The sequence below is a fragment of the Ambystoma mexicanum genome, chromosome 2p, assembly GCF_040938575.1.
Source record: "Ambystoma mexicanum isolate Mex_15411 chromosome 2p, UKY_AmexF1_1, whole genome shotgun sequence".
Taxonomy (NCBI): Eukaryota; Metazoa; Chordata; class Amphibia; order Caudata; family Ambystomatidae; genus Ambystoma; species Ambystoma mexicanum.
The window spans coordinates 1,174,145,553-1,174,170,296 of NC_090923.1; the positions used below are offsets into that span (position 1 = coordinate 1,174,145,553).

At 45.5% G+C, this 24,744-nt stretch overlaps 1 protein-coding gene across 1 annotated transcript in view; it reads left to right on the forward strand.

Moving 5' to 3' along the window:
• Positions 1–24,744, forward strand: part of GNL3L (G protein nucleolar 3 like) — a 608,820-nt gene that overhangs the window by 253,668 nt on the left and 330,408 nt on the right. Inside the window, exons 8-9 of the mRNA XM_069645327.1 lie at positions 11,534–11,678; positions 11,949–12,036. Of these exons, the coding sequence (XP_069501428.1) occupies positions 11,534–11,678; positions 11,949–12,036 (233 nt within the window). The remainder of the gene's footprint in view (positions 1–11,533; positions 11,679–11,948; positions 12,037–24,744) is intronic.

Below are 24,744 nucleotides of genomic sequence, written 5' to 3' on the forward strand. Positions count from 1 at the left end.
ACCCAAGAATTTAAAAGGAGAACCCAGAGGGTCCCCAGCAACACTACACATAGTGTGCTGCAAAAGTGAAACACAGATGTCTTTAAGAGATGGGGAGGAGAGCAAGACTCCATAAAATAAGATAAAATACAAATGAATGATGGGGGTAAAAGGCTCCCCTCATTCAGGAGAACAAGAAAAGGGCCCAGAAGTGCAGCAAAAAGTGCTGGGGGTGTCTCCCTAGGAGAGGGGATTACGCATTAAACTGATAAATCTCCCTAAGATGGGGCTCTTGGCAAACTTACCTGAAGCCGTTTCTGTTGCTCGCTTTGCTTTTGTAGCACTGTTTTTACTGTTTGCCATTACCAATTTCCATTCACCCAGGCCTAAACAACCTGTGTCCTTGTTAGGCAAGATTGTCATATCAATGATAAATCTTCCTGACCTATGTCAACCCTAGAACCTTTTGCTTTGACTAGGTAACTATTTTACCTTGTCCCTAGATGAAGGGGAATCTGTTTCCCCCCTCTCACCTAATTCTTTACTCTTTTTATGGGTGACCTTTGTATGTCTCTCCATAGTGTATGATTGAAGTTATAGCATCCTACAACTATTGAGCTTATGCTGGGTTGCCCCTATGGGCTCCCCCGTTAATTTATCTTTCATGTACTTGGGTGAAATACAGTTCCCAAGAAGTAAGGAGGGATTTTCATCCCCCTTTACATTTTATATAGTGAGCCAGCACACCCATCTTATGCAAAGTTCTGGGGAAATGCATTGTATCCCCTGTCTTACTTACGTGAATGGCTGATGGCAGTGGTTTTAACTTTGACTTTTAGTCTTTATTACTCGCAGGGTGTTAATTCAGCCTCGGTAATGCACAGAAGGGCCACCATTTTTTCTAAAATGGTGGGCTCCTTTTTTCGCCATTTCTTGTGTGCTTTCTGTTTCTGAGGTCTTCCCATGCCATTCTAGGTGGGAACGACCTCAGTGGCTGTTTCGTCTTCGGCGGATTCCCTGCCCAGGCTCGAGTGTCTGGAAAGGCAGGAAGCGAAGGAGGTGTCCAAAATTCTGCAGCCCTTTGTCTTCTACCTTGCCTGAAAGTGAACAACTCCCAGTGGGGGGGGGCTGGCTCTCCTGATTGGACAGCCAGAACGCCCCATGCTGTAAAATCCGGGGAGAGAATGCAGAGGTTGTGCTGTAGTTCCTGATAAATACTGGAACCTGGAAGCTGCTGAGAAGTTGACCACTGACACCAAAAAGAAAGATGAAGATGAAGAAACTAAGGCCGTAGAGAGTTCCAGCGACCGGAAAGTGTGCCGTGTAACCAGAGCCTACTGTTAATACTGCCTTTCAATCGACCTGGGGATCCCGAAACGGATGACCCCAACCCAGAGCCTGGTGAGATCCACTAGATACAAGAAGACCTGCATTTTGAGCCATCCCACGTCATGCTGCAACCTTGCGGGCTGCAATAACCTGGGACCCCAAGCCATTGTGCACAGTCTTCTGAATTTCGAATCGAGCAGAAACTTTGGTGGCATCCTGCTCCAGAGACACAATTTGAGTCCTAAAAGTCCACTCATCAGAGTGCTGGACCTTGCAAACAACGAGAATCCAACCAGTGATATTCAGTCGTCTTTTGGCTCCTGAAAAGGGCGCCAAAACAGAGCTGCATCTAGACACAAAGAAACTCTTGCCTGGAGCCTTCTCCGTTGATCCCTGCAGCAAATTCCCTTCCAAAGTCCTGTCTTCCGTCTTCATGACAAAGGAATCCATTGACCGGATTTTCGGCTGCAGATTCTGAAGTCTTCCTGCTGGAACTCTTCTTCTGTGCTGAGGTACTGTGTTGGCTTGGGTATTTACTTACCTCAAGCCTTTTGTGATTTCTGTAAAGCTTCTGGGGTGTTTCTGTGATTGGGAGTCCTCTCATCCAGTTCACCCAGGCCCACTGCTGGAATCCTCCTAAGGTGTCTTCTCAGAAGTCCCTGGACCCTAGCAAACTTTAAAGTGAACTACTTACTTGTTTGAACAGTTTTCCACAGGAACTCTGACCTTTGCCTGCAACAGAACCCTATCCCACCCTGCTACCTAGACCACCAGGTCTCTTCTGCCTCTTAGTGAACTTGTGTAATAAACTAGAGAAGGACTTGATAAGTAAAGAATTCTGTCTTGAGGAGTATAACAGGTGTTTAAAAGTACTTATTTGTGAAAGAGTTAGTTGGTAACTGCAACTCTGACAGTTACAGAAGTTCTAACTTACCTTTAACGTGTGTTGTGCCATTCTGAAAAGTATATAAGGTTAATTTACTCACCTGTGAATTGGTGAGATTCTTTCCCAAAAGTAATGCTGTTGGCTTCACTAACTATTTCTTTCAGAGTGTAGTTGTATATGTTTACCAACTGGGTCTTGCTTCCCCCTAACTTACTGTATAGCCTGTTTAGGATTTTCCTACCTAGAATACCATTGAGTCATTCATAAAGTGTAACATTGGGTTTTGCTTTCCCTGGTCTGTTCTGTACAGATGCTAAAACAGTCTTAGGTATATACATACCTTTTTAAGTTGCTGATAGCTCCTTTTAAAAGTATGTAGGTTTTACTTACCTTGAGCTAGCTGTATGCCAACCTAAAATAGGTTAGTTATTACTTAACGCAGTCAGTGTGCCACTGATCTGTAAAGCAACTGTAATAGTGTATTAGATTCGGTTTTACCTGCCTAGAATAGCTGTGTGCCATTCCTGTAAAGTGTTCTGTAGGTGATGCTGACCTTGATCTGCCTGGTGCATCCTAAATTAGTGTAAAGAGTCTTGTGTAGTTTAGACTGTGTTCCACTGAGCTGAAAAGCAACTGTAATTGTATATTACACACAAAGGTCTTACCTAGTATAGCTGTGTTATTTATTTTTATTTTTTGTTTGTATTTGGTTTAAAACCATAAACCTTTACAAAATGATCACGTAATAAAAATGAAATAAGATACAGCTTACGTTTCAAAACAGTACAATAACAAGAAGAAATAACTCCTCTGTGGGGTTAGTACATTCAAAAAACCAAATCTTTGCCGAATCCACATCATACAATCTTTTCCTTTCACGATTCAAAGTCTTTGATCTCTTTGAGAATAGGGGCAGAGAAGAAATTACTCCGACATGTTAACCCAAAAAAACACTTATCCCCTAGTTGTCATTTAACTATACCAAAGGTTAGGATAGAAATGAATCTTTAAGAGAAGTGAGCCTTTTTCACAACCCACCTTTAATCAAGAGATGACATGGAAGTTTTTTAGAACTTGCACTACTGTTGATTTTAGGGCTATGTTATGGCCAGAGATTATTCTATCCCACAGTTATTCTGCGATGATCCCCCTCCTCCCGTATCACAAATCTCCTAAAAAAAGGGCCAGTCTCACGTTCCAGGTTCCCTTACATTCCATTAGAAGGTGCCTCAGTGATTGGTTTGAGGCAGTATCACACATTTTACTTAATGGCTTTGTCCCCTTGCTTCCACTTTGCCAATACTTCCCGACAATGTATTATATTTAATCTTATCCTGAGGAAGTTGTTTCTCACTTGCTTATTTGGAAATTGCACCAAATAACGAGGGAGATAACTAGGTTTTTTTTATCAACTGATAGAAAGGGATTGATTGGAGAGGATTGCCTCACTTTCGCAATTGTTCCGATCCAATCGAGTATTTCCAACTCTCGTTTTACCTTCAATGGGTTTGCCACTAGAGTCTCCAGATTTAAATCGACCCTTGCCAAGGACTCTGTCATTCTTGTTTCAAGACTAGCTAGAATCTTTGATTTAGAATGTTTTAGATAGATTTTAATATCCCCATAGAGTGTGGAGCTGTGTTATCATAAATCTAGTTATAGGTATATACTGTTCCTTGGATGAGTGTTGAAGTATTCAGAAAAGTATCCTGGTAACAGGGTTGGTTGATTATGTGATTCCTTAAATGAGTGTCGCTGTATAGCTGACAGGGTCTACTACAGTTGAATGACTGTAAAGTAATCTGAAAGTAACTAATGGTTTTACTCCCCATGAATAGGTGTGCCCTATACTAAATGTGTATACGCAGGTCTGACTTTATTAGAAATACTGTTAGTGTTTTGAACAAGGTCTATGCTTTGGTCTGTGTACTTTAAAACATAGTGTTGTATTTTTATAACGTGATAGTACTTATTTACCCAATATTTACCTTGGTCTACTTGTATTTGAATAAACCCTTTATTTTTACAATACATAGTGTTTGTGTTTTATTGGACTGTATGTGTACTACCAGTTTTTTCTTTACTGATTCTCCAGGCCTCTGTCCCTCCTAAGATAAGCCTGGCTGCTCTATCTACACTACCATATACTCAGGTGGTACAGCCTTATACTAAGAGTGGAGTCTTGTACTCTCTCAGTTGAATGGTTTTACTTAGCCCTTAGTTGGACTTCAGAAAAACTGTCCTAACAGTCCTACAGGAAGGCTTCTCCTAAGCTCCTGTGCTTGTTACAAAGACCAACTAACTTGTTACGTACCTGTGCTAAGAAGATTTGCATCAGAACTATTGCTTTCCTTTTGACTTTGGCATTGCTGGTCCCCTTATAGTAAATCTTCTGACCATCTTGGCTTTGGCAGTGCTTGTTTCCCCTCCCAACCTGAACTCAAGAACTCCTTTCTTATTAGGGGAAAGACCGCCTAAACCTTATAAGAGTTGCTACAAGTGTGTTTACATGAATAATGCACAGTTAATTCAAAAGAAATACTTTTACTGACCTGAACTGAAGTCACTCCGTTAGTGAATAAGGAAAGTATATAACAATTTACTTACCTGCTTTATTTTTTTCCTTTCCATAATAAATGTACTTTTCATATTGCTAGTTGATAGAATATTTCTTTCGTTTCTAACTGCCTTGTGTATATATAAAATAAAACCCATTTCTTTTTATATAACTACAAATGTGTAAGTGTTTCTTTGGGTCTATGTATATTCTGATTTCTTTGAACTGATTTACAGCTCAAATTCCTCCTCTTAAGATTAGCATGGCTGCTTTGCCACTCTACCAACCTTGGGTTGTGCATCCCTATATTAGAAGTGGGGGCCCTTAAACCAACGGTTGAGTCTTGTAGAGTCAAATGCCAATTGGACTGTAGAAAAACATACCGAACAGTTAGCTACCTGATCCCTTTGTCCCTAATCCCCTCTCGTGAATGGTGAGCTGGCTATAGTCAGCCCCTCTGAGTAGTGGTCCTTAAGGCGAAACCCGTCCCTTCTCTTTCTCTTGTAGCTGATTTTTCAGAAAAAGCAGGTTGGTTTACTTGCTGGAGGATGTCCTGCCGTTTCCTTCTGTTGCCGTTTTAGGTTCTCATTTGGTCATACTGGCTGAATACTATGGCTTAGGCACATCTCTGGTTAGGAATTTGTGCTGCTAGACGGCCATCTCTGGCACACTGAATCCTACTGCCAATTCCACTGATGTGTGGTCATGATTGCTACCGTCTCCTGGAAGGGTATTGGGATCCCCCCACCCCCCTCTGATGGTTGAGACCGATCCTGACACAGTGACAATGGGCACTGGAACGGACGACGACGGCGGCGGATTGGAGGGGATCTCCCGTCTCCGCCTCCCAGATCTTCACCGCCCGACGATTTAGGCTCTTTCCACGCTATGATCTCCAGGGCCTCAGAGCTATTCCAGCTTGTCCCTGAGGAGAAGAAAGAGGGTTTCCTATACCAGCGCCGCAAGGCAAAGAGGAAGACCGAACTTTCGATCCCGCTGTTGGATGACATTTGGCACGAGGGGTTGTCCCTCATGAACCCGTCCTCGGCCCCCGGCAAAGAGGGACCGCTATGAGAAGTACAGGGTGTCGGACTCTGCGCTTACGTGCTTGCGGTCCCAACCATCCCCGGACTCTGTGGTTTCGGCAGCAGCCAAGAAGAAGACTTCAGGCTCCTCCTCTTCAATGGCCCCCCCCTCCCGACAGTGAGGGGAAGAAGTTGGATGCCATGGGGCGAAGAGTTATTACGTCGACAGCGACTACCATCAAGGCCGCCAACAATCTTGCCATTGTGGCGTGCTACGACCGGGAGCTTTGGTTCAAGATCGCTCCCATCCTGGAATTCCTTCCCGACGACTAGGGTGGAAGCTTTGGAGATTCTACAGGAAGGCGAGGTGGCAACGGACCACACCATCATGGTGGACACGGATATCGCCGACAGAGTTCTGCCAAATGGGGAACAAAGTTTGCCTTTGTGGGCGGGGCTGGCTGAGGGCCACTAATTTTCTCCAGAATGTTCAGTCGAGGGTGTTTGACATGCCCTTCGACTGGGACAACTTGTTTGGGAAGACCGTGGATGAGTCTCTTCAAGCCATCAAGGCGGACACGGAGACGGCTCGTGCCCTGGTCAAGCTTCAGCAACGACGGCCGTCCTTTCGGACTTCTGGCGGGAAATCCCAAGGTTCTTCCAAAGGATTCGGTGGAGGAGCTTCGTTCTACCGTCAGCCCTCCCGCTCTTTTGCCCAGGAGACCTACAGGGGCCGTCCCAAATCTGGAGGACGACGTCGCTGTCGCGAAGGACCCCTAGGCGGTCAGTCAACGTCAAAACAGGATTGAACCAGCTGTGGCGTCGGTCCCACACCGGAAGCCTTCACGCAAGAGGCCTGTGGCTGCCGGAGGAGAAGGTGTTGCACATCAACGTGTTGGAGCTGCGCGCAGTGTTTTGGGCCCTCAAGTTTTTCCTTCCATCCCTCAAGGGCAAGGTGGTGCGGGTCTTCATAGACAACACCACCACTATGTTCTACATCAGGAAGCAGGGGGGCACCAGGTCCCCGGCACTCTCCAAAGAGGCACAGGAATTTGGCACTGGGCAGTCGCCCAGGGGATGTTCCTCATCCCGTTTCACCTGGCAGGAGTGAAGAACTCTGTCGCCGACTCGGCAGGGAGCTGCTTTCTTGTCACGAGTGGGAGCTTCGGCAGGACCAAGTGGATCGACTGTTCCGCAAATGGTGCAATCCCCAGATCGATCTATTTGCGACGAACAACAAGCGCTGGAGGTTCCCCAGCAGGTTTCCCCAGGCGGGGAGCATGGGGGACGCATTCTCATTCCCCTGGGACGGCCTGTCTCTGTATGCGTGCCCTCCGTTGCCGTTGCTTCTTCGACTAGTCAATCAACTCAGACGGTCCCTGTGCAGGATGATCCTCGACGCACTGGCGTGGCCGAGGCAGATATGGTATCCGGACCTTCTCGACATGTCAGCAGCTCCTCCAGTCAAGCTTCCGGCGGTCGCAGATCTTCTCGCCAGCGAAGGAGGCGCAATTCTTCACCACAACCCAGGATCGCTGAACCTGGAGGCCTGGCTCTTGCAACGTTAGAATTCGGGGGTTATGATCTTCCAGCGGACTGCAAGGAAGTGCTGGCTGAGGCCAGGGCATTGTCTATTCTTAAGTGCTATGGACTTAAATGGAAGAGGTTCGCCGTCTTGTGCAGTACACAGAAGATCGATCCTCTACAAGTCACGGCTCCGCAGGTACTGCCATATTTGCTGTCCTTGGACAAGGCTGGACTGGCTGATGCCTCCATCAAGGTTCATCTGGTGGCTATCTCCCGCTACACCAGGTCTCTGGGACGGTCGTCGTTGTGGTCATACCGTCTGGTGAAGGAGTTAGTCAGAGGACTGTTCCGTTTGTTCCCGCCGGTGAGGGCTCCGGCCCCGGCGTGGGAGCTCAATGTGGTGTTGACTAGGCTCATGGGTCCTCCATTCGAGCCTATGCATTCAGCGCCACTGACGTTTCTGTCGTGGAAGACCGCTTTCCTTGTGGCCATCACCTCGGCATGACAAGTGGGAGAGATCCAGGCCCTCTCTTGTAAACCACCTTACTTGACATTCCACGAGACGAGGGTAGTGCTACAGACGCATCCCTCTTTCATGCCCAAGGTGCCGTCGCACTTTCATCTAAACGAGCCCTTGGTGTTGCCTGTATTTTTTCCGACGCCTTTGTCGTTGGCTGAGAGGACTTTGCACTCGCTAGATGTGGCTGAAGCGCTGAAGTTCTATGTGGACCGCACAAAGAATTTCTGGAAGACGTCACAGCTTTTCGTGAACTGTGCCCTGTGAACCAAGGGAAGGCCCTCTCCAAGGCTTCCATTTCCAGGTGGCTCTCCGGCTTCATCACCCATTGTCACCGGTTGGCAAACCGACCGTTACCTGGTCGTCCGAGAGCCCATTCGACCAGAGCGGTCACCGCAACTACGGCGTTCCTCTCTGGTGTGCTCCTGCTGGACATCTGCAGGGCTTCTATGTGGAGGTCGACGCACACCTTCACGAGATTTTACTGCGTTGACAGGGATTCCACGGAGGAGTCCAGAGTCGGCCAAGCAGTGCTGCACAACCTGTCCGCTTGAAGGTGAGCCTGGTGAGGAGGTAAGGGATGCTTAATGTTGAGCCTTGCCACCTCCTGTGGTTGCGCATGTGTGTACTGCTATTTATTCTTTATTCATGAGCATGTGAATCCATGCCAGACCCCATGCTGGAGAAGGAACAAGTTACTTACTTGTAACTGTTGTTCTGCAGCATGGGTCTGGAATGGATTCACATGCAAACCCTCCCGTCTTCCTCTCTGCGACTCTTCTCTTGGTCCTACTGCCACTTTACGTGCTACCAAATCTGAAGATGGCTGCCAGAGGAGGGGCTTAGGTAGAGGGTAGTCATTGGCTGGGGGCAGTATGACCCAGAGGCCAGTAATTGGTTGTTAGGAGAAAGACAGTTCAGAAGTGAAACTGAAACTGATTTTTTGCTTTACCAAGGATTCACAGCCTGATGATGGGGAATATTCATGAGCATGTGAATCCATGCCAGAGAACAACAGTTACAGGTAAGTAACTTGTTCCTTACTCATGATACTCGGCCACAGTCTTCCTTCTCTTCTTGTGTAAACGTTTTTAGGAAGCAAGTATTTACTGCATTTCCCATTGTTTAACACTGTGCGTCTCCCTGCTGTGCTGCATCTTCTCCTGGTTCTCAAACCAACCTCTAGTTCTCTTCATTGAGGTCCCCTATGGTCCTCCCTGTTGTGTGAATTCGACAATTTGTTTATGTCCAAAAGAAAGAAATGTTAGCGTGAGTCAAACTATTGTCCATAATAATATTGTCCATAATATGATTTGGTTATTCGGAGTATTAAGTATCACGCAAAGTGCATTTGTTTTAAATCCAGGCTTGCATCTATGTAACAGTGAATGTGCAACTTGGTTATTAAATTGTACTTTGTTTATCGCAAAAGTGAAGTTAATCTGATTCAGAAAGTCTCTAGAAGCCTTCTGAAGTCTGGACCCCTCAAGTTGGGGTCAAATTCAAAACCAAAGATCACCTGGCTTCTTATGGTATCTACTTTGACTGCTTGCACCATAAGGGTATTTTAAGATTTGTTTGGATGCAACCAGATCAAAGAGACAAATTATCAAGGAACAAGAAATGTTATCCAAGCATGCTATCTAACAGTGGTTGACCTAGCAGATGCAATGTTTCTGCCGGATGGCTAACAGCTACTGATTGTATTCCAGAAGTCTTAGGAGTTTGCTGATCTATGGTACTATGAATTAGTGGTTTAGAAAGGTGGATGAAACTCTTAAAAAAAAAAAAATAATAAAATAACTGATATGAGCAGTCCATGGGAGTTTTGCAAGAAAGGAGGAACTACTGGTCTGCTCTGCAAGGTATATATGAGCTAGAAAATGGAGCGCTCTAGTCCTACCATGAGAGACAATACTGGTCTATGTACCCAAGATACCAACAAGACGTGATCTCATCTAAATCAGCTGCATGAAAGAGAAAAGTAGTGCTTTCAAGTACAATTTTACCCTTCGTTCCTTACCATAGGGTTTGCCTGGAGGCAGATCGGCCACCATCTACAAGGTGGCATCACATATCAGCCAAATGGGTGACACAGTACAAGAAGCTGGCATGAATCAAAACTACACTGAGATCAAAGATTGCATCTTACTCTTCAGGCGCTACGCCCTGTTTTTTATTTTCCTTGACCTAGTTTGCCCAGTTGTAAGAGAAATCATTCCACAGCTCTCTGGTAAGGGCTATAACACAATCTCACCTACTGTTCAGATAGAGATCCCAACCCAAAAGTAAGACCAAACGCTTACAAAGTAGCAATAGCAGTCAGGCTTCACTCAAGGCAGGCTGCAGGTTGCTAGTGAAGTACAATTTACCCAGATAGTTGCCACAGAGAATGTACTACATTGGTATATTGAGAAATATATACTTTATTGTGAAATTACACGCAGGTAACTATAAACATAACTCCTAGTAACAGAGGGCATATATAAAGGGCCATCAGAGACCCTTTGGCCTTGAGAGGCTATTGTATGTCCACTTACTGCTGCTAAGCACAATGCATAGAATGCTAAGGGAATGGGGATAGAGTGAACTCTAGACAACAGTAAAACCTGTTAGAATCCTGATCAGAACTCTAAATGCCAACATATGGTGTGAGCTCTTGCTCTTCCCTGGGATCTCTCTAAGCCGACCCCATCCTCTGAAGCCAATCCCGTGCCAGAGGATGACTTGGGAACCCTGCATCACCGGCAACCGCTAACCATAGCAATTCACCTTTTTACTCTTCTCCCACTGACCCCTGACCTGGGAATAACTGGATAGAGAATAATCACTCTCCCCAAGAGCCTCTGGGTTCCCTCTGCACTGGTGTAACATTGCTGGACTTCTCTGTGATCGCTGAACAATGTGCACAGCAACTGCCCCCATAATCCACCAGCCAAATCCTGTAGATCTTCTTCCCTGGCAGCAGGGTATTCTCCCAACCCGCTGGCTCCGCCACCAGGCATTTCCTTAAGTTATTTCTTAATTCCTGGACCTCTTCACCTCCATGAGCTCTTGAGTGTCTCCCTCCAACGGAACTCAAGGAACAGCTCCTCACGGTCACTTTTGCAGTAAGGTACTTCTTTCCTGTGAAAGACTGGCTCTATATGCAATAATAGTCCTGCTCGGTCTCTTGTGAACCTGCCTGAACCGAAAAGCATTTTACATACCTGTTACTTCTGTTTCTTTTGCAAGAAGGACTTTGACTCTAAAATAACTTATTTAAAATGGATACTTGCTTGATACATTGTGAGCTCTGTTTTACTTAACTGTTAGTGTATTGTTTTTCTCTTTGCCATTTCCCAATAAAATTCTTGTCTTTCTTTTATGCAAATATTGCGTGAACCTTCTCTTATTTGGGAACAATGAAAAGTGTGCAGTGTGCTTGTGAACCACCCCACTCCACCTCCCTTGAGTTAGACCAGGGCTGCTATGTCCCTACTAACATTCGGCTCGCAAGCTTAAGGGAATCACTATTAATACCAGCGTCGGGAAGATATACCTGGGGAAACTGACACAGGGCTTGAAGGAGGGCCTCCTAAACAGTAGGTCATAAATGGTCTCTCTGATTTATCTATGGTGTGCCCGTTGCAGATGTAGAGTGATCATAACTAATGAAAAGCTACTTTAAAATGTGGAAAACAATGTAAGTCCATTTTCATTTTTACCATTAGCAACAAAGCAAGGTGCCAGTGAGTCAGGCCTCTGCTGACCTGCTGAGCTCTGGTGCCTGCATTGGGGCAGACTGCCTGATGAAGCTTCTAGGGAACTACTGCCGGAACCAGGACATCAAGACTGCAATCACTGTAGGAGTTGTAGGTGAGTTTGTTGCACATCACGGAGCAGGAAAGGGGTGCCTTATTGCCTCCTACCATGTGATGCCACTGACAAAGCTGCTTCATACAGCAAATTGGTCAGTGCATAATGATGAACCATGCTAATCCTGGGCAGCTTCCTTCAATGTAAGCAGCAACACTGCCATGTTTTGATTTGCCAAATTTGAAGACCAAATTATCTTTTGGGGGGGCAAGCGACTTCAAGAGTTGTGGATGGACATCAACTTATGTTTTGGTTGTGGCATTCTTACAGGGTTTCCCAATGTTGGGAAGAGCAGTTTGATTAACAGCCTAAAGCGTGCCCGAGCTTGCAGCGTGGGAGCAACACCTGGAGTGACCAAGTAAGTGACGTGAGCCAATATTTTCTGCACAGCATTCTGTGAAGATGAAAGCCAGGAAGCGGATCTGATCCTTTCAGGATTCATATGTTGGGAGGGAAAAAGTCAACTGTAGTTATTTGTTAAGGTGGAGTTTCAGAATCAACCATTTGGGCAGATTATGAGAGGACACCCTATTCTGGTAAACGTGAAAAGTCACTAATGCTTAGCTAGCTCAAGGTAGCTTGACTGAGCAGTAACAAACAGCACACCTAATAATCGAAGGCAGGCAGGATGTATAGAAATACAGTAATATTTATTAGGTCTTCAAAATAACTCATTGCAATTAAAATAACAGATTAGTAAAACTACCAAACATACACTGTCAACCTATGTAAAGCCACCCTGTGGTGCTCTTGCTAAAGAGCACCACTACTTTACCTTTTAAACAGTATCAGATTCAAGTACAAACACTAGGAAACTGTAAATTTGGTAAAGCAAATGAAGAGACATAGATCAGTAATAATAAACTAGTTAGAATTAGGTAGGTAATTAAAGAACCCCATCACTTAAAATCCCTTGCCTGCTAAAGGAGATCTTGTCTAGTGCCCTAAACGTCACCCGTCCCAAAGTGAGCCCTTTTTTATACAGATTTTCAAGTCTTTCAAAAATCACTGCACACCTGAAACCTACGGAGCAACTATCACTTCTTGGAAGGTTAGTTCCGTCAGCCAACATCAATGACCCTCCGCCTGTACCCATGGACTGTCTCACCTCTCACCCTATTTCATCAAGACTGCCACTGAATAGCTTTGCTCTGTTACCGCATGTTTCACCTTGTTCAGCAAAACCGATTTTAGTTGTGCCCAGTTGCCGCATTTGTTCACCTTGTCCAGCCAAAATTAATAAGTTGCACCATCAGCAGCCTCTACTTCCTGCCCCCTGCTGCTCCTCTTCCCACCCTACCCCACCCTCTGCTTGCACTTTCCACATATTTTTGTTGTACTGCCCCCTCTTTTTCTTAAAACTGACACCTTCCTACACCCCTCTTCCCTCCCCTCTCACTCTTACCCCCTCCCACTGTATTTATCCCTACTGTTGTATAAATGTATGTCCCACCTCTACTTAGCATTGAATAATACCCTCTCTGTCCTACCCTGCACCCTCACCCACTTTTACCTGATTTGTGTAAGGCACTTGGAAACACTAAGGACTGTCATCAGACATGAGTTATCTTCTCTGTTATATGTACAATTTTCTCTTACGCACTTACCCAGCTCTGTGCAGGCCTGTATCATTCAGAAAGTCACGGGCTCTGCCTGTTTTCTCCCACTGCCCACCCCCCTCCTTGAGCGCTTTGAAACACTTCCTGTGTATAGGCGCTATACAAATGAACAATACATAAATACATACATTTTAAGAAGGCAGAACAAGTGTTGGCAAAGCCAACATGTAGGTGTAAGTGTTTCAATAATTGTAGAACACAGCAGTCAAACCTCTTAGTGGTCCTATAACAGTCCTTATGGGAAGCCCGTGGGGGTGGTGAGGAGAGTGGTAGGGTGGTTTTCCTAAAGTCCACCTGGAGGTAACAATCTATAAAACCATCCCTTGGTATACAGGTCCCCAACTCTTAGTATAGGTCTGTACTAGCCAAAGGATGGCAGAGCAGCCAGGCTTATGTTATGAGGAGGATGTGAGCTGTAAGTAAGTACAATGAACCCAGTCAGTACAATAGCCCAAAGAAACTCTTACACACTAAAAGGTATAATAAAATATACATTGGTTTGATATACACAAGGCAGGTGAGTAAATACTCTATTAGACTAACCAATACACATGGGAAATATCAACAAAAAAGGTGACTGCTTCAATAGTAGTTGCTTGTGCTTACAATTGTTACAGAAAATGACAGCAATTATAGTTCACCTGTATTGCTTGTAGTGCTGCACACCTGCATTTGTTACAGAGAAATTACAGTTTCATTAATTTACTAAAGGCACTCGGATAAAGTCTGTAGGAAGGAAAAGGAGGGTTATTCAACACTATAGCAGCAATTTACATTCTAGTAACACTTTTCAAGGCTTCTAATACTTTGGCAGTCCAATCCTTAACTTTCCAAGAGTTCATCAAAGTCAGTGTAGGAGTGGAACAAAAATCTTATGCAGCAGAAGAAAAGCCAAAGTTCCTAGTCACTTAAATAAAAACGCTTTATCAGATAACACAAGTTATAGAGACCCAGTAAAGGACTCTGTGAAAGAGCACAAGCTGCTAAGCCTGGGCCAGAGGTATGGGCAAACACCCAAACACCTTGTAACGCACTCCAGTTACACTGCAGTGACTATTCGGCTTGAGGTAAGTTCTACCTTGAGCCCCGCAGTACCTTAGGTTCGTTGATGAAAACATAACTGGATTGTCTCCTGTGCAGCAGCGACGGACCCAGTCTACTGATTCCTCTGTCTGGTGACGAAAGAAAGGACTCTGAATGGGATGTCATAGCAGCAGTCGCGAGAGAGGACCCTTAGCAAGGATTTCTTCAGTCTTCTATGTCAGTCTGTAGTTCTGGTGCCTTTTTATCAGCTCCAACAATTAACGGTTCGCGCCCGGTCGATCTCCTCGATTCTGAAGCCCTGCACTCTGGTGAGGGGACTTGGATGAGTGGGATTGTGCCTCTGGAGGTCGAATTGGAGCTCTCCAAAGTTCTGGGCTGATTGTCCATGCAAAGACGTTGCACATCAAATGGGTTGGAGGTCCCCTGGTATTCGCGGTATGCAGCTCTTGAAGGTCACAGCACCCCAGGGTATGGCTCGATCTGCAGTTAGTCTTGGGGCTGGTTGGTCCCACCAGCCAAAGGGAAAGGGTCAGTCTTTTGGAGCTCCTCTGTCGATAAGAAAACTGGGTCAGGACAGAAGTGGTCGCTGCATGATCTCTGGTCGTCTTCAGCTTCGGATCGTCTGTTCCAGAGTGGACTTGCCTTCTGCCTCAGGAACCTCCCCTTTTATTCGGATTTCCCATTCACTCCTCTGAAGAGACTTCCAGCAGTTTACAGAAGGGGAGTGCCTAAATGTGAGCTGGTTCCATTTAGGCACTCTGGCAGACAAAGGACCGGGGAGTGTTAAACTCCTCCCTGCTTCCTACCTTAACAGACACACGGGAGCCTAGGTAGGGACACCCTACGGTTCCCGCCAAAGTCAAAACTCACATTCAGACCTCCTCCCCCCAGAATGGTAGAAGAAGGGCTAATAAAGGACAATCACGCAAGAAATGGGGTAAAAAGAAAGGAGCCACCATGTTAGAACATAGGTGACCCTTTTGTGCATAACCGAGTCTGTGAATACAGCATGCGGTAGAAAATAGCACAAACGTTGGTAGAACACGTCCACTGCCACCAGCCAAAACTATAGGGTTGTCACTGTGACCAAAAAGGCACAGGAGCAGAGATAAGAGGGTACTAGGTATCCACTTAGCACTCCACATAGGGTGGTGTGTGCTAGTCTCTCAGAAGTTAAAGTTTTAGGAAGTATGCAAAGTATCCCTCTAGCCTTAAGAACAGTAGTTTTTAAGGATAGTCAAAAAATATCAAAGGAGAACCCAAAGGTTCCCAGCAACACTGCACATACACACTACATGTAGCACTAGAAGGAGAAAGGGGTTTTGGGGGGACTGCGACTGACATGGCAAACTCACCTTTTCATCCCCTCTTCTGTGGCTGTCTCTGGTGTGAGCTCTTGCTCTTCCCTGAGATCTCTCTAAGCCGACCCCATCCTCTGAAGCCAATCCCGTGCCAGAGGATGACTTGGGAACCCTGCATCACCGGCAACCGCTAACTGTTGCAATTCATCTTTTTAACTCCTCTGCCACCGACTCCGGACCTGGGAATAACTAGATAGAGAATAATCACTCTTCCCAAGAGCCTCTGGGTTCTGTGTGTGTTGCAAATGTGTAAAATGGATGCCTTTAAGAGATATGGAGGAAAGCAGACTCCATAAGATAAAGTAAAACAAAGCACAGAGTTCCCAAAGGTCAGAGCAAATAAGAATGAATGAGGTAAGAAAGAGGAGAGAAAGAAAAAGGCCCAGAAGTCCACCAAAAAGTGCTGGGGGCCTCACTAGGAGAGGGGATAGGGATTAGGCATACAACTGAAATCTCTCTAACAGAGGGTCCTTGGTCAGAAGAGAGATGGGGTTAGCACTTTGCACCCAATAAACCATAAGGATTGAGGGGATTGGGTAGTGTTGGGTAAGATTGCCATATCTATGATAAATCTTCTTGACCTGTGTCAAACCCAGAACCTTTTGCTTGGATTGGTAATGATTTTACCTTGTCCCCACGTGAAGGAGAATCTTTTCCCCGGTCGCCTAGTCTTTTACCCTTTTTATGGGTGACCTTTTTATTTCTCTCCACAGTGTATGGTTGAATTTGGTTCCCTAAAAATTTTGGGCTTAGGCTGCCCCTTTGGGCTCCCCTGTTAATTTCTCTTTCCTATACTTAGATATAGTAGTATAGATATCTGTGTGATATGCACATGCTCATCTTAATCTAGACTGGAGTAGACGTGCATAACAGATCTGCGTCGCCCAGACACTTGTCTTTTCTGCTGTATCAGCACTCTGGCCCGCTGTGATGAACTTGAACTATACATTGTGTCTATGATGACATCAGACCAAATTTATTGTGGTTGTCCCGCTATATTGACCTAATACGTTATGCTATGTGCACTGTGTACCTAGGAATGTAACACCATGGGCGTAATTTTAGGGGGGCACAGGGGTGTTTGCCCCCCCCCCCCAACCATTTTGTCCCCATTCATTTGGCTGGCGCACCTTTTTTTCAGATGTCATGTCCCCCCCAACATTTTTAGCAAAGTTACTCCATTGTGTAACACCACAATAAGATTGACCTCGCTTCACCGTCTGAGTAGCACCAGCCTCCGTACTCATTGTGCTGCCTAGTCTAAATCAGCTTACTGTTGTCGGGCACCATACTAAACCTGCACTAGACTGTTGTACGAGAATGCCTCAGCTTTTCTGATTACTTAACTGTCTCGCTTATCCTTGCTAACATGCCCTAAGAGTCTTGCCCAATTGTTCTATCTTGACTACTAGACCTTTGCCTAATTGCTGATTCTAGGATATTAGGTAATATACTTATTGCTAAGCATTGGCGCCACTATTTGAGGATTAGATGAAGCACCTAACTACCATTGTATGATTATACTGTATGCATTCGCATCTGCCCCTAGCATCAGACCCCTAGTACCTACGCAGCTTACTGCTATGAGACCGCAGTACCGCTATTTTACTGTATGTAATAGGCCATACTGATAGACCCGCACACCCCACGAATGATCAGCTAGCACCTGCATCCTAGTCATTACTAGTAGATTTACTGTTGCATATTGGGACTTGTCTATATATCTTAACTACGATTAATATACTACAACATACCAGCAAGTACCTACCTCTGCTACATAGAACTAACCAGTACCTAAATGTATTAAGTCCAATACCTAATGTGATATTATTAGCCAGCAGCATACGTACAGTACACTATGCACAGTGCACATCAGACTGCCGGTGTATTCCTGTGCCTTAGCACTATACTCACATGCTACACATTAGGCACCAAACCTATATGGCCCTGTGTAACACTCCCTCCCACTATGAATTTTGAAATTAGTATGACCGCATCTAATCTATACCTGACCAACCCAGCGTTATGGATCAAACACTTCACAACCAAACCAACACCCAATCAACCTTGCTCTACTAATTATAGAAACCTAAGACTAGGCTCTAGACTCCCCCCCCCCCCCCCCCCCCGTTTCGTATAAAAAACCGGTAACTCTCAACAATACTCTGCACCAGGCAAAGGACACTTTGATCAAATGTGCCCTTGACAACGCTAGATCTATCTCAGCTCACGCGTTAGACATTGGATTTCCTAGCCATAACGGAAACATGGCTACATGCAGCATCTGCCCCCACCCTATCTTTTGCAGTGCCAGAATTATGCCATCATTAAATGCAACAGACTCTCCCCTGTCCAAAGGCGGAGGAGTAGCATTTATCTTCAAAAGAGCTCTTAATCTCAGACAAATCCCAAATACGCATATTGACTCTGGTGAGTTACTAACAGTCAAACTGCAGCTATCTCCTAATCAGACTGCTACAATACACCTTATTTATAGACCACCGGTCCTAACGATTCTGTAGCTCATGACCTAGACAACTCATTAGCAGATTCAGGATTCACCCAACATATCCAGGTAACCACTCATAGCAAAGGAAGAACAATAGATTGGCTCCTCGACCTGAATTGCTCCATCAATCTTGGCTCTGTCACGCCATGTACTTGGACTGATCATTTATGAAATAACCTTCACCATCAAAGCTAACCCTTACAGTCGCAAACCTAATCTTGCACCCCTGTTCACACTAGAAATAAGGACATCTCTAAGGAGAAACTCCTCCCTCTAATCTTGCCCCTTCTTAACAAAACCTCTGCGACCAACTTTAATCCAACAGCCTTAGTAGACGCGTACAACCAAACTATACTAAAGGCATTAGATGCTATCGCCCCACTCAAATTTAGGAAATCCAAACCTTGCGCCCATCTTAACTCCTGGTTTACCCCTCAACTAAGAGACTTACATAAAGCCAAGAGAAATGCAGAGGCACAATGGAAAGGTCACCCCACAGAAACCAACAAAAACACCCAGAATACGGCATCAACTGCTTACAAAGATGCTATATTCCTAGCTAAAAAAGACATTTACAACAAGCGTATTCTTCAGGCTGAATGTAACACTAAAGATCTCTTCAAGATCCTCAAAGAACTTGAATCTCCAATAGCCCCGATAGACAATTGCATCACTTGACACCACATGGTGCTCGAACATCCAAAAAGCGCTCCTCAAGAAAATCTCCACCCTATAAACTAAAATCAACAGCAAAAAAATACAGCCTCCCTACAGACCACCTCTTCAACCCCCTCATCAACAACCCCTCCACTCACGTACACACAATCAAACCTTTTAAGCTCTCCCCACTTTCCACCTGGAAAGTGGGAAACATCATCAGAAAGATCAAACCATCTAACTGCCAAGGCGATGCATGTCCAGCCCCAATCATTAAGGAAGCCGCACATGAACTAGCTCCCTTCATCACTTCATTTATTAATGCTTCCTTTAAATCAGGGTCGGTCCCTGACAACCTTAATGGCGCCTGGGTTATCCCTCTAATCAAAAAAACCTACCCTTGACCCCAACAACCCGGCCAACTACAGACCTATTACAATTGTGCTCTTTTTACTGAAAATTCTGGTCTGTGCAGCTGATCTTCAAATACAGGCCTACCTAGAAGCTAACAATCTCCTGGGTCTTCGCCAATCGGTTTTCCGGCCAAGACACGGAACAGAAACTGCCCTAATCGATTTAAAAACACAAATCGAGGATCTAAAAGATAATGGCAAATTGGCTCTACTACTCCTGCTTGACCTATCAGCAGCTTTTGATCTGGGGGACCACCAAATCCTATGCCACCATCTCAAAACTGCTGCTCATTTCTCTAAGGAAGCCACCTCCTGGATTAAATCTTTCCTGGCTAACAGAACCAAGAGGGTCTTCTCACCCACAGCGTCTGCAGAACCATTACCTGTACTATGTGGGGTTCTGCAAGGATCCTGCGTCTCGCCCACCCTATACAACGTATTTACTACGCCACTCTGATATCCTTGACTATCTGGGTGTCACCTACACTAATTATGCGGATGACACCCAGATACTCATCCCTATCACGGGTGACTATGTATTTGATTCAGAAGCACTCAACAAGGTTTGTGCGGTCATCCGGGCTTGGATGGCCCACCACAGGCTTTGTTTGAACAACGAAAAAAAGGAGCTCCTCATTCTAGGCTCCCGCCTTAGACTGAACAAACTAAACCCAGCCTTTAAAGCATTCAAGATCGATAGGAACACGATTAATGTGTCTAATGATACTAAAACCCTCGGTATATATCTTCATTCCACCCTATCCTTCAACAGACAAACTAATGCTGTGGCTTCAGCAGCAGCTTATCCATGCAAGCTCATAACAGCCAGTTTTCTCCCTACCTCTAATTGCATCGTCCTCGCCAGAACCCTCATAATGTCCAAGATAGACTATTGCAATGCTCTCTATCTTGGTACTAGCCTCCGGAACATCAACACATTACAGGTAACCCAAAATAACGCCATCAGGGCTGCCCTCAACATCTATAGGAAATCTCACATATCTGATCCCAGACGCAACCTCTGCTGGCTCCCTATTAATCAAAGAATAGCATTGAAAACACTCACCCTGACTCATAAGTGCCAAGCTAACCGTGCACCTGAATACTTATCGAACCGCTTCTTAGCTCACACATCCACACGACCTGCGAGATCAACCCAAATACATTCTCTCCGCATACCCAGATTCAAGCAACAAAAAGCAGGGGGGGCCAGTTTCCCAGTCCTGGAAGCCAAATTATGAAACGCCCTCCCTACTACACTAAGAACTGTGCCATCCTTCCATTCCTTCAAGCATAAAGTCAAGAAATGGCTCTTTGACAAAGATAACTCCTTATAGTGATGCCTTTGATGTAAATGGTGTATCTGTAACTCTGTATATATACCCTATGTTTAGTGCATTCATGTAAAGGGTCATTCTATAACTGTATATACCTATTTGTAAATTGCTTTAACCTGTAAATATGCTCCTCTAAGAACTGTTTATTTTTGCAATGTATGTAACCACCTCATCCTCTTTATGCGCCCAGATGCCCACAGGCCCGGATGCGCTATGCAAATAAAACAAATACAAATACTTGGGTGAACTGTAGTTCCCAAGTAGTAAAGAAGGATTTTCATCCCCTTTACATTTTGTACAAGTGAGCCAGCACATCCCACCTTATGTGGCGTGTTGGGGGGGATACAATGTATCCCCTTTCTTACTTACCAGGTAACATGTTACAATTGCGAGTTTTACATTAATGGCTGGTGGCAATGTTTTTAACTTTATGACTTTTATGCTTTTATTACCGGCAGGCTGTTAATTCAGCCTCGGTAATGCACAGAAGGTGAGAAAGATGGGCTCCTTTTTTCGCCATTTCTTGTGTGCTTTCTGTTTGAGGTCTTCATCTACCATTCTAGGCGGGAACGACCTCAGTGGAAGTTTTCTCGCCCAGGCTCCAGAGTGTCTGAGAAGGCAGGAAGTGAGGGACACGTCCATAACTCTGCACCCCTTTGTCTTTCACCTTGCCTGAAAAGGAACCCTCTCCCAGTGGCGGGCTGGCTGCCCTGATTGGATAGCCAGACCACCCCTTGCTGTAAAATGCAGGGAGAGAATTTAGAAGTTGTGCTGTAGTTCCTATTAAATACTCAGTGACCGGAGAGCCTACTGTGTAACTGGAGCCTGCTGTAATCCTTCCTTCCAATTGACCTGGGGGTCCCAAACGCGAAGCCTCCTACCCAGAGGCTAGTGAGATTCACAAGTCTCAAGACGACCTGCATTTTGAGCCATGCCACAGTGTGCTGCGATCTTGCTGGGCTTCAATATTCCAATACCCTGGAACCTCAAGCCTTTGTGCGGTGCATGGCCGTCCGAATCTCTCCGAAACTCTGGTGGCCTCCTGTTGGCTCTCCAGAGAATCCCTGAAGTCCCCTCACTAGAGTTCAGGACCGAGAGAGGGACGAGAATCTGACGGGAGAAATTAGTTAATCTGGCTGCTCAAAAAAAGCACCAAAACCAGAGCCGCATCCAGCCGCGAAGAAACCCTTGCCTGGGGTTTTCCCCGTTGATCCTTCATGCAAACTCCCTTCCAGTGTCCTGTCTTAAATCTTTATGAAAAATAATTCATGGACCAGGTTTTTGGCTGCAGATCCTGAAGACGTCCTGCTGCATACTTCTTCTGTGCTGAGGTACTGTGTTGGCTGGGGTATTACTCACCTTAAGCCCTTTGTGATTCCTGTGTAGCTTTGAGGCGTTTCATGTGATTGGGAGCCCTCTCATCCAATTCACCCAGTCTCACAGCTGGAATCCTCCTAGGTTGTCTTCTTTGAAATCCCTGGCCCCTAACTAACTCTAAAGTGAACTACTTATTGTTTTGAAGAGACTTCCACAGGAACTGTAACTTTTTCTGCAACTGAACCCTCTGACCCTACCCACAGCTGGCACCTAGACCACTAGGGTCCCTCTTCTGCCTCGGAGTGATTTCATGCAATAGACTAGGGAAGGACTGGATAAGAAAAGGATTCTGCCTTGAAAAATATAACCAGTGTTTAAAAGTTACTTATTTGCAACAGTTGGTTTGGTACCTGCCCCTCTGAAATGAGCAGTACAGAAGTTCTTACTTACTTTGAATGTGTTTTGCCTTTCTTAAAAGTATACATAAGGTTATTTTACTCGCCTGTGAATTCGTCCCCCCACTTCCCAAAAGTAATGCTGTTGGCTTCACCTAACTATTCCTTTCAGAATATAAGTGTATAAGTACACCAACTGGGTCTTGCTTCCTCTGACGTGCTGTATAGCTTGTCTAGAATAAGTCTACATTGGGTGTTAACTACATTGAATAACATTGGGTCATTCTCGAAGTGTAACCTTGGGTTTTGTTTTCCCTGGTCTGCTTTATACAGATTCTAAAATAGTCTTAGGTTTATACATACCTTTAAGTTGCCGATAGCTCCTTTAAAAAGTATATAGGTCTTACTCCCCTTGAATAGCTGTGTGTCATTTTGAATAAGTGTACTGTGGGTTTAGCTGACCTTGGTCTGCCTGGTGCAATCCTAAAATAGTGTATAGAGTTCTTAATTGGTCTGTGTTCCACTGATCTGAAAAGCAACTGTAATAGTTTATTACACCATAAATTAGTTCTAGGTTCATACTGTTCCATGAATTTGTGTTCCACTATTCAGAAAAGTATCCTGGTAACAGGGTTGGTTAACTAAGTGATTCCTTAACGGAGTGTCACTGCATGATTGACCCGGACTACTACCCTTAAATTACTGACTGTAATCAAAAAGTATATGTAACCTGGTCTTACTTCCCAAGAATAGATGATTGCATTCTAAATGTGTTATAGGTGTACCTAACCTTGAACTGCTGACTGCTATTCTTAACAAGGTAATACTTTGAATTGTATCCCTTAAAGTATTGAGTCGGTTTTTATAATCGTTTATATATAATGTGATCGTACTTATTTACCCAAGATTCATCTTGGCCTACTTGTATTTAAATAAACCATTTTTCTGATGCTTGTTAATCTGCTTCGAATCACATGCTGTGAATATGGTCCGACATCCGGTGGTAACCGCAGAGTATTGCATCTTGTCTTTTGGGGACTGAAAGGGGACGTCGGCATAGGCGTTTCTGCAACACTATCCCTATCGTGACGTGTGTAGTACCCAAAATCCCTCACGCGCCGAGGTCCCTCAGATTGTTTTTTTCCGTCCAGATAACTGGTCGCCCTATAGCGGAGCTCTTACTAGAGACATTGTTTATCTTTACCAAATTGTCGGTTTATTCCCCGTTAAGTCACCGAATAAGAGCATCTTCGACGAAGACTACGGGGGAATCGTCTACGGCTGTGGATTTCGGCGCCTAAGATCCGGCGGCCGGATTTTCCACGTGGTCAGGCCCTCTGGCCGATACAGTAGGGAGAGTGGGGTCGGGGTGGCCAGATTGTTTAGTATGTCTTTCCTCCTTTCCCCTCTTTTCTCTGTAGGTCTTGTCATCCTTCCCTTTAGCTATGGAAAGGACTCCTTTTAGATTCTGCCCGAAGTGTAGGGTCAGATATCCTTGGAAGGACGAACACAGGACGTGTAACGCCTGTCTCCTCCTAGAGCACGACAAGAAGCGGTGTGCAACGTGCAAACTCCTTCGGCCCAAGACCCTTAAGGAGCACCGTGTAAAGTGGTGGGCCGCGTACGGCATGTCACGCATGGAGCCCCCCTGCCCCACCGCCACGCCAGCTGAAAGTGACGGGGGTACTTCGGATGACCAAACGTCCAATGCGGATGTTATAGACCTTGAGGCGGACACTTCTAGGTCCACCACGCCCGTCCCCGACCCTTCCAGGCTCGACTCTGGTCTTGCTACAGGGACTACACCCGGCGACAGGGGCGTACAAGCGCATCGCACTAAGCACACAACCCCTATGCCAATTTCGACGTCTTTGTCGAAAAAAAAGGCGAAAGCGCCAACGAGGCTGCCGAAAACTTTGCCGGTTCCCTCGGATTGGTCAGATCCAAAGCCTTCCCCGCATCCGCAGCAGTGCATTGCGACTGGGTAGTTGAAACTGACCAAGGGCGCTACTCCAAAACCTACACGCGTCAAAGCTCGGGAGCCCGATGCTTTGGCGATTTCCAAGGCCTCAGTAGGCCCGAAAACTACGGCTAGGCCTCTACCCGGAAAAACAACCGCTAGGCCTTCTAGTGCCGCGGACAATATCTCTACTGCCGACAAATCATCGGGGCCGCTGTCTCATGACGATTCGGCCACTATCCAGAGTAGCATCGGAAGAATCGCAGCAGCGGTGGGCCTTACTCCGGTTCCGCCTAAGGTTATGGGCCAGGCCGCTGAAAAGATTTCGGCGGATTTGGTTCCCGATTCCGATGAGACTTACGTAGATAGTCAAGAGCCCCTCTCAGACACCCTGAGAGGTTCCTCTGAACGCCACGCTGCGGAGAACGTTGTTTCTCCTCGCGTAGGCCCGTTT